The 10,771-nt window shown below is 38.2% G+C and overlaps 1 protein-coding gene across 1 annotated transcript; it reads right to left on the minus strand.

Moving 5' to 3' along the window:
- Positions 1–6,247: 6,247 nt before the first annotated feature.
- On the minus strand, positions 6,248–10,217 carry sod1 (superoxide dismutase 1, soluble). The gene is made up of 5 exons (XM_004550060.2): positions 10,060–10,217; positions 8,663–8,759; positions 8,443–8,512; positions 6,810–6,927; positions 6,248–6,631 (listed from the first exon to the last, which is right to left on the minus strand). Exons 1-5 carry the CDS (start codon positions 10,129–10,131, stop codon positions 6,524–6,526), a joined length of 465 nt encoding a protein of 154 aa, XP_004550117.1. The 5' UTR covers positions 10,132–10,217; the 3' UTR covers positions 6,248–6,523.
- Positions 10,218–10,771: the final 554 nt, after the last annotated feature.

Raw genomic sequence — 10,771 nt, forward strand, 5'->3', positions numbered from 1 at the left:
GGCATATGTCGGTTTTCAGAATGTTACACAGATCTACAACAAAATTAAGTAATTTAATGTCATTTGTTTTCCCCTTGTGTTCCACCTTTCCACCAAATTTCATAGAGTTTAGTTCCATAGTATTTGCTGATTTACAAACAAATAATGAAAACACCTCAGTTGAGGAAGATCAAGCAGAAAAGAAAGTCCACACAGCACAACAGAAAAATGCATCTAAGACTACATGCGAGGCTAAATCGTTTGTAGAGGTGCATTCAGAAATTAACAACAGAAAATTAGTTGCTGATGGAAAAAACATGTTTGCTTCGGTTTCTTAAATTTTAGATTTTCTGATTTATTTAGTTTTATAATTTTTTGCATTAATGAAAAAAATAAAATATTTGGGGGTTTTCAATTTTTGTTTGCACAAAACCAAATTTTAAATAACTCATGTTATTTTCTGAGATTTTATAGGTCAAACAATTAAGTGAGAAATTACCCAGCTGATGCAGCCCTCATGTTTCTCTTCCAGTTCAACTTGCCTGAACATATTTTACTTTCCAGAAACGTTTCACAAGTAGATGAATAATTAAGCGAAGCATGGTGAGAAGTGTATAATTCCAGGCTGGATGTTTCAAAGGATCCAAAATATGCGCATATTAGCACAGTAATTTCCTCCTTCATCTCAGAGAGTGTAGGGGTCAGAGCCAAGACTTTCTCCTTTATCTGGAATGGACAGAAACAAGAAGAAAAAGACTGTGAGGGAAGGAGCAGCTACACACACACACACACACACATATATATATATATCCTGCTGGGAACACTTCACAGCTGTGCAGGACATCTCGTGCACACACGCAAAAGAGTGTTTAATGCAAAAATCTCAAACATACACACAGGTGCCCACAGCACAGAATGAAAGTTCAAATAAAGACAGAATGTAAAGTTTCTCCAGGCAGCAAAACCTTTAATTCACTTCCCCTTTTCCGCTCCTGTATAGACATTTGCTTTGATAACAGCTAATGGGGGTATGAATTTCCGTAACAGAATTCTGTTAGCAGGGGAAAATCTGAATGAACCAACTAGTAGAACAAAAAGGGTTGTGTAATATTTAAAACTTATTCAAATCCATTTATATATGTAAAATATGTGGATAAGTGACAAAAATGTCCCTTTTATTTCTTGTGCTTTGATGCAAATGTCGTGTTAACGGCTGTGAAAACACAACATAGTGACCAGAATGTAAGTGCTGTCTGTGTACGCATTTATATAATACATAAAGCCTCCAAAGCTGCTACTCCATAAACTTTTAATGTACAGACAAGACTTAATTTCACTTTAACAGTCTTATTAAATTATGATATATAATGCAATATTTGTTTAACATGGGTTAAAAAGCAATAATCATTGAAAAAGATAAGTCATTCCCTGTTTTTTTCCCCTTTATGACAAGCAGCATGTGGCTTTTTAACATGATATCAAGAACACTGCATGCTCATGAGGTAGTTCATGTCCTAAAGTACACCGCCACTTTACCTCCTGTCTTAGTTTGTATTCGAAAATAACCTATAAAATAAACACTATTCTGCAGTGCATTAGACTTTAAACTGGTGATTGAGACTATAGATTCATAATAAAAGTCTTTACTGTGGCATTAATTAATTGGGAAGTGATGCTATTACCATACAGTACTACTCTTTGCATCCATAAGCTTACCCAACTGCAGCATAGAACTAATGCATTTTCAAACAATTTCACTTTTCAGAGCCAGATTTCATCCATATTTCATATATATAGACTATAGTTACATCTCAAGTATAAGGTAGTATTGGAACAGTAAGCCAAAACTTACAAAGCTAGTATAATTGCACGCAAAAGCTTTATAAGAGTGAAAAAGTATAGGCAAAAATAATTTGTTCATACCGAAACTGCAGATTTGGATCATGCTAATAGCTAGAGATAAAGCCATCCTTTCTAGAAAGAATAATAAGCATCTCCTTGAGTACACAAAACCATGAACCTTAACATTACTTTTATTAAAGGTTGAGAGCACAAATGTATATTGGCGTTATAAATATCATGAGAGTATTCAGTGGCTTCACTCTCATGATCACATGACACATAACTCAGAGGTCAGAGGTTAGGTCACAGGGGCCTTGTAATTAGTCTGGCTACAAAGCATAGAATAGCATCATAGGATGAGCACCGTTTATGGCATCTCACCCCTGACCTATGGCTCCTAGTCTCTAAAATATCCCCGTGGTAGACAGTGGTAAACAGTATACAGGAAAGTGAACTTTCACCTTAGAGTACGGCAGAACCTCAAAGGGGAGTTACTATATATACCTCAACATGAGAATTCAAACTAGAATTAAACTTCAATTTTAATTTCATCGGTAAGCGTACAATGTAGTGCCTAAATCCCAAGAGGGGGAGTGTACCTTAAGTCACAAATACTGCAGTAAACGTCATAAGCCAGCCATAGGTGCTGTGTTTTATTGAGACACAAGCAAACAAACATGCAAATATATTTTAAAATCCAAAAACAGAATTCAAACAATTCTAACAAGCTTGAACGTCAAGGTAGGTAGTCTTCAGGAATAGTGCTCCAGACTTCGTGAAGGACATTCAGAGTTCTTCTTTGGATGTTGCCTGACTTTTGTTCTGTTCTCTGTCAAGATGATCTTTGCAAAGCTGTCTGTTAGGTAGACACAATACTGGTTCATCCCTTGAGGTAGGTGCCTTTGTTGCGCTTGTTTAAGTGGCTTAACAAACAAAGAAAAATCCTTTTTAAAGGTAGAAGAACTAAACTGAAAACTGAAAGTGAGTGTAAAAGCATCCAATGTCAAATAATAAAAATTCATAAAACAAACTAAAAAAGAACTTCAGAGAGCTTGGACAGCTCTTAAAAGCACCTTGGATGCAAAACATAAAGAGATGAAGGGTAGCTCAAGACTTTTGCACAGTCCATTACCAATTTATCGGTGATTGCATTTTCATTACGAACCTGAATATGAAGAAATTCCTTTATACACCAGTTAGGAGACCACAGATCTAAACTAGTATTTTTATTCTCTCAATTCGACAACCAGGAATGGACAAAAGACACAAATGTGTAATGACTGGGAACACAGGTGAGCCCAAAACAATATGCTCAGAGATTAAGAAAACACCCCGATGACCTTTACAGTATCTTCTTGGAGTCCATTTCTCAGTGGAATAGAGCTGTTTATTAGGCAGGGGTGCGGCCATGCGTTTTGTGTGCAATTCATAAACACGAATCTGTTAAAGAAAAGCCGGTACAGGCTGTTCGGTTGGAGTGCTGGGCCATACACGTTCTACTGCAGCCTGGGGGAGTAACAGTAAGAGCCCTCCTCCAGAAATGTGAACACACTGGTTCTCCTCTGTGGCGTTTCAAAGCACAAAGCTGGATGCCTATTTAAAAAATACAAAAAGACAAAATCACAAGTACAGTACACTCACTCATACAGACACTTAGGCATGCCAGTAAAGTGTCTGTCCCTCTGCTTAGCTTGCATAACTTAGTTAAAAAGAACTAACTGTGAGTCATCCCTATGTGAACACCAGAGGGAAGGCTTTACTATCACAAGTATGACTATGTAGATGTGGGTGTGTGGTATCAGTTAATAGGCTGACATCTCTTCCTTTCTTTTCTCATATGATGCACACGCAGATACATTTGTCACTGCAACTACTTTAGAAACAAATATTCCTGTAAGACTGGTATTTTGGGGAAGAACATACAAAGCCTCTGAATTCTAAGCACTACCTTTCAGTGAATGTGCTGACAGCCATTTCTTTATTTGACACTAAAAGATTTCGAAGAATGAGAAGCCGTATAGTGTAAAGGTGACAGTGACAAAAATAAACAAATAAATGAATAAAAATAAATCTTCCAATATGATCTTCAATCAGCAGCTGGTTAGAGTCTCTGTTGTTTTTCCATAAAGTTCTGTGTAGTTTTGTTGGATTCTCCGGCTGCCATGGCCTCCCTACCTCAATGCCAGCTGCACTGGTAGTGTCTATTATTCATCACCTCCACTCCCAGGCTATTTATACCAACTTTTACAGCCAGCCTGTCTTTCTGTTCGACTGGCTGCATCCATCTACTTGAATAGAGCTATCTCAGCTTACAATTTTAGGCTGCCTCAGAGTTCTTGGCCAGATACAAAATCACTTCAAGTTTAAATGCTTTCCCATTTAAAAGAATATTGCAATCTTAAACCCTGCAAATTCAAGTTCTTTTCATAAAATACTTGGTGCTTTCATTTTTTTTTAACATTTCTAGTACCTGAATGTGTTCACTAGCAATATATTAACTGTTAAGTAGCAAGCACAGCAACATAAATTTTGTTTCATGTGCCTTGTTAGAGTATATGATTATTCTACTCCACATCTTCATGTGCAATTTAAATTGCACACGCTGCAGCTTGCCATTGGATTGCTCCCTGAGGCATGGACTTCACTGAAAGAGCCTCCAATCTCCCATTTACCCACAAGAAGAGTACGGTCATGTCAACTCACATGGGAGCAACTTACATTCAAATGAAAATGCAATTTAAGCAGCCACGCACTTGTTATCGGTAGGCAGAGGTGTGCATACTGTCTGAGATAGAAACACTGTTTGCGTCTGTATGTATGTGTGTGTGTGTGTGTGCGTGCGTGCGTGCGTGCGTGCGTGCGTGTGTGTGTGTGTGTGTGGGTGGATGCTGGTCAGCATGGGTCACAGCTGTTCAGTCAGGTTTCTGGATGAATGGATAGCCCAAGATTTTTTAATTTCAGCCCAGCTTCCAACGTGATATTTCAGCAGTTTGACACTCATCGCCTGTGTGACATGTACGCCAGAAGTTTATATTTACAGGAAATAGCAATTAATAATTTAAAGTAAGGATTTTTTCCCTTATGTAGGTCCTGATCAGCACTAACACACTAACTTGTGGATGTTCGCCTCCACTGATACATACGTATTCTTTTAGTTTCTTTAAGTAAAAATGCACAAACTGTGTGACAGGATTTTTAATCTTAATAAAAAAGACAAAAGCTGTTTGGATTAATTTGTGTTGGAGAACAAAACCAACAGCTAATTGTTACAACTGATTCGCGAAGAGTAAGTGCCCCCTCTAGAGGAAGATTGGGGTATTACACAGTGCAGAATTTATATTCATCAGTTTTATTGTTGTTACCACTTTGCAGGAATTCCCTGCAGCAAAATGAAATTTCATTTAGAGCAAGGAAATCACTGTGACTTTCATTTGCAGTAACTTTATTGTAAATTAGATTTACAGCAAGATTTTTCATTTAAATTTGCAAAAAAAAGTTACTGTAAAATTACAGTAACCTGTTCATAGTGTTGTAAATGTGAGGTTAATTAATTTACAAAATATTAAAATGTCTTTTTAAAGTTGCCTGATTTTTTGTTTTGTACTGTATTGTAGTGAAACATCTAAAGCCAATATTAAGCCAGCTTTTCCCAACCTTTAAATACTTCTCATTGCCTTTGAGATATTTGGAGATAAATCACCTGCACGGATCCTACATCATCTTTTATTTTCCAACAAGACAATGACCCCAAACACACCTCCAGGTTGTGTAAGGGCTATCTGACCAAGAAGGAGCGTGATGGAGTGCCAGATGGCCTGGCCTCCACAGTAACCTGACCAAAACCAAGTCGAGATGGTTTCAGGATGAGATGAACTGCAGAGTTAAGGCAAAAGGGCCAACAAGTGCTCAGGATGGGAACTTCAAGACTGTTGGAAAACCATTTCAGGTAACAGGGTTCATACACTTCACCTGTTGCCTACTGGTGGTGGTCAGGGGGCCTGGTGGCGCCAGTGTCTGGCAGCCTCGCCTCTGTCAGTGCGCCCCAGGGTGGCTGTGGCTACAATGTAGCTTGCCATCGTGAATGTGTGTGGGTGGATGACTGGATATGTAAAGCACTTTGGGGTCCTTAGGGACTAGTAAAGCGCTTGATAAATACAGGCCATTGCTGTTTGTATTAATGTTGAAGTCCTAAATTATCATCTTTAAATATTTAATCTTTCTCACTGCTTTTCTTGAACAAGCTAACATAAGAAAAACTGGAAGATTTCAGCCATAAAATAGTCATTGAAAATGTCAGTGAAATCTATGGGGCCCTTTTCCAGTAACTGACTGGTGTTTCATCCTTACATGTTTTAGAGGATCCAAACAGGTTAAAAAGGGGCCACCTTCAACTACAAGATCAATCACACACACAAAAAGAAACAACTTAGATGAACTATTTATTTTTTTTCCTTAAGTATACAATTGTTCATCACTTGTGCGTTACCAATTCTTTGGGATGCTCACATGGAAACATAACCCCATTCATACAATTGTCATGAGGAACAAACAGGACAAAGCATAGCTCATCTACTTCACTGGTGACTAAAAGTCACAGAGAACTGAAAAGGACAAACTGTCACATCAAGTAGCTCTATTGGTCTTGTTAAGTGCTCTATGAAAAACAAAACTAAACTCAGTGCTTCATGTTCTGTTAAGTTGATTACTGGGTAATTCCAATGACTCCACAGGCCAGACGTCCACCAGCATTACCGGTCTTCAGGCTCTCTTCATTTCCTCCTTTTCCCAGGTCATCAGCCTTCTCGTGGATCTAATACAAAGGGCAAAAAAGGTTTTCATAAACAGTTCTCAAAGCTAAGCCACATACAGTAACTTGAGGCTCGCAATCTGGAATATATCACTTTCACATATAATGAGAATAAAAGGGAAATGAAAATAAGCAGAAAGGAAATGAACAAAGTGACAAAGGACTGTCATTTTTCACTTACCACCATAGTTCTTCCAATGATGGAGTCACGACCTGTGAGGGAGATAATTTTGTCCGTGATGTCAATCTTGGCAACATTATCTGCTCCTGCAGTCACATTCCCCAGGTCTCCAACATGCCTGTTTACAAAGGAAAAACAAAACAACCTTGCTTTTATCCAGGGGTGTCAATATGGAAAATATGAAGGAGAAAATATGGAATAGTAACTGTTTTCATACTTTTTACAGCTTTTCCTATTGATGCAGGTTTTCCCCATGATCATTTGTACTACAGCAAAGTAATTAAGTACCAGTCAAAAGACAGATAGTTAAAAAGTAAAATAAGTAAATAAATAAAACGTAATAGTTCAAAGAGTTTTTTTGTTAGTTTTTTTTGTTTTTGTTTTGTTTGTTTGTACCACCTACACTACCGCTCTGAGCCACATGTGTATAAATAATAAATATTTCATGGATGGAATATAACCTACAAAAATCTTAAGATTTACAAACATCACCTTAAGATTGCTTAAGTCTCTTTTATTGTGGTGAATTTTGTTTTAATGATACAACACTGCAGAGTGTGACGATGGCATATGCTGGCCTTACAGTTAGGATTCATTCCACATAATCTATCCAGTTTGAAATCAGCTGAGCATATTGTTTGTACGTTCCCTTCTCTGACTTTCCTGCATCACTTTTAATTATCACAGGTTGCCTAAACTGGTGACATTTAACCTTTGTTCCACATACATGCAAATCAAAGCTACAGTCAAACCTAGTGTAACGTGAAAGTATTAAGCATCATCACCTAACACAGACTGCATGCAAAATTCTGCAAACTCACCTGGGCCATTTCTATATGAGAATCAATCTATTCAAGCAAACAATTTGCAACTTTGAGTTAACTGAATGATAAGTAATCCAAGGCTATTTTTGGTCTTCCTTAAAATGACACAGCCATATCACAACAGGGCCCCTCTTGACATGATCTGAAGCTTATTTTTAAAGCACCCTACTGAATCTTTCAGTCCTTTGTAACCATTTATATTACCTCTTATTGTAGCCACTGCTGAGAAGTAGTGATGGTGCAATGAAGCCCCGTGAATGTGTTGAATCTTTCTGGCCAATTGCTTCGCCAGAAGGCAAATCACAAGAAGCTCATTTGAAAGTACTGACATTTACTGGTCATTCAATGTACAGCAGCTCTGTTGTGATAATACATGTGTGCTACATACCAGTGAATATGTAAATGTAATATATACCTCAGAGATTGATTTGAAAAGATATGTTATTACTGGGAGGTATCATGTTAAAATCCTCCCTAACTGCTGATATTTTTTTTGGCCTTTTTGTTGATCCATAATGTGCATAAAATCTCCTTGTAACTTCGTGATGATCCTCAGAATGACCTCAGATCCAGTTCATGAAAAAAAATTAACTCCCACGTCTTTTTAACAGCTCGAATCACATAACAAGGCAGTCAGGCAAGTGGCCACGTGATATTCTAAAGAATACAGGCCTAGACAAAGGTTTCATTTGGACACACCCACTTTGCTTAACACGGGCCTTGGGACTTCAGTGTCAGACGTAACATTACTACTGATATGCAATATATTAACTTTTTATACTGATACTTTTTCTTCAGACTCGACTCACCTTTCCGCATCATTAGGTCCAGCATGATTCTTGCTGTAGGGATTGAAGTGTGGACCTGCACTAATGCACCCTGGGAAAGAAAATATATATTAAACATATTGAACTATTGCAAATTTAGTCTAGATTACCTAACCTAGGTGATGCAGTAACATTATCAAATTCTGAAAATTAAGAAATCCAAGTCTCTTTGGATTTGAATCTCTCACACACAGAAACTTACCGTTTGTGTTATCTCCAAAAACATGGACATGGAAACCATGCTCACCAGGGGTAAGGCCTTTGATTTCTCCTGTCAGCTTCACAGGGGCTGAGTCATTCTAGCAGATCAAAAACACAAATACAAAAGAAGCTCTCTAAGCCAGGTGGCTAGAAGGACAGGAATATTGAATGAAGATTACTTCCACTCATGCTGTTGAACGGAAGTAATCATTTCTTATAATCAGGTAAGGAGAGGAAAAACAAAACCGGGCTGTAGGATTTGGTGCCAAAAAATTAACAGACCTTTCAGATATACTACAAAAGGCATACTCTCAAATATAAACCTAAAAGATCTTATTAAATCGAACTACAACAACAGTAATGTTCAATAAGTTTGTTTTAAGGCATGGTACGGTTAGTTTAAACTGCACAATCATGCTTTCTGAAAGTTATTACTGGAGGGTGCAATGCATTTTCTATGGAAAAGGACAGGTGATCATTCATCACGTCTACACAGCAGGAAATCTCTTAGAAAACCTCCAAGCACCTTAAGGCAACTGTTGTGATTTGGTGATCTAAAAATTTTAAAATGCACTGAACTGAAATCAAATGATTGGTTACAAATATTACTTATACACTGTAATTTACACACAAAGTCTTCTTTGATGTGAATGAGTCCGTCTCTTTGAGAGTGGACCATGTGTCTTTGACGGTTGCACCGTGCACTTTACCCTTATCAAGAAGGCCAAATAAACGAAAGGCAACGAAAACAAGGACAGGCAATGACTCGGCAAAAAATAACGAGCAAATTCGCGTTTGCTCGTTTTGACGGATCACAATAATATCGAAGCATTTTGCCGGCTGTTTCGGAGTTACAGCAAAAGCATTACATGCAGAAGTGCTTGCCTGGTTAATGAAACCACATCTGGCCGTCTGTTTTATACTGGCCCTGCAAACGTTAAATTTACGCAACAAGCGTCTTTCTTATACAAACAGCCTGGGCGGCCCTTAAAAAACACACCTTTAACCATTACCACTGCACAGGCTTTAGTGGTCAAAGGTTACTGCTATAGTGACAAGCCAGTGATTTCATATATCCTGCTAAATGCGTGGTTTACACAAGCAACCTACTTTGAAGTGCAGAGTAAACTGAGGTTAATTAGCAACGGGGTGGCGTTGAATATGAGACCAGACTGCAAGAAAACCCACGCAATTGTGCACGAGCTGTCATTCACAAGCTAACGCGTACCTGGCTAGCAAGCCAACAGCAAACTAACCATTAGACAAGCTAAAGAGAGCAGAACTTGGCTAGCTTAGCCGTCAGCGATAACGGTAGCGTTTCGCTTTTAAACGGCTAAATGCGTAGTTTGTGGGATGTTTTTTTTTCTCTCAACTTCAAAGAAGAATAGCCCGTCTTACCTCCTGTTCAAAATAAACTGTCCCACTAGTGTCGCTAGTTCCCTTCAAAACGCAAACAGCTTTCAGCACCATCTTTGCAGAAGTTTCAGACACTACACCCAGCCGTGGTCTTGCTTTTGACAAGCGATTACGCGATACTACATAACTAATAGGCGGGTGTATGCTACATCAACCAATCAGAATCAAATAAAATTAAAAAGGGCACATTTTGATTGGTCACCGCTAAGACAGTGTCTTATCAGACAGACGGAACAAAATCTCTATAACGACTTTATAAAAATAATTAAATATATAAAATACACAGATAAGTGAGAAATATAATTTTTTTCGAGAGTAGATCTGAGAAAGTTCCCTGTACTTAAAAAATGTCATATGCATCCTTGTGAGTAGGGGTGGGTTTTAATAATCGATTCATCGATTAAAATCGATTCTGGCTTGGATAACGTGATATCGATTCATTAAAATCCTGAATCGATTTTTTATATAAATGTATTTTGCCCAAAATTCCAGAATCTCAGCTCACAAAATTTTGACAACCACCAAACATTTAAAACAGTAAATGAGAGCAGGTACACGGCTTCTGCACAAAGAGGTAAACACAAAGCGCAGACCGCGGATCAGAATCAGTGAGATGTCGCCTTTCTCACCCGACGGCACGGACACGGTCGGGGCTGAAAGCCGACAGGCTCGCTGATTCTGATGTTTTGGCGGG

The sequence above is a fragment of the Maylandia zebra genome, linkage group LG10 (assembly GCF_041146795.1).
Source record: "Maylandia zebra isolate NMK-2024a linkage group LG10, Mzebra_GT3a, whole genome shotgun sequence".
NCBI lineage: Eukaryota > Metazoa > Chordata > Actinopteri > Cichliformes > Cichlidae > Maylandia > Maylandia zebra.

Bases quoted from the DNA above. Each gene is read 5' to 3' on its own strand.
- sod1 (XM_004550060.2), bottom strand. From the start codon at position 10,131: ATGGTGCTGAAAGCTGTTTGCGTTTTGAAGGGAACTAGCGACACTAGT. The intron at 8,760-10,059 runs GTAAGACGGGCT...TTGATCTGCTAG, and splicing joins CAGTTTATTTTGAACAGGAG to AATGACTCAGCCCCTGTGAA. The intron at 6,928-8,442 runs GTGAGTCGAGTC...CTTTGTAAACAG, and splicing joins GGACCTAATGATGCGGAAAG to GCATGTTGGAGACCTGGGGA.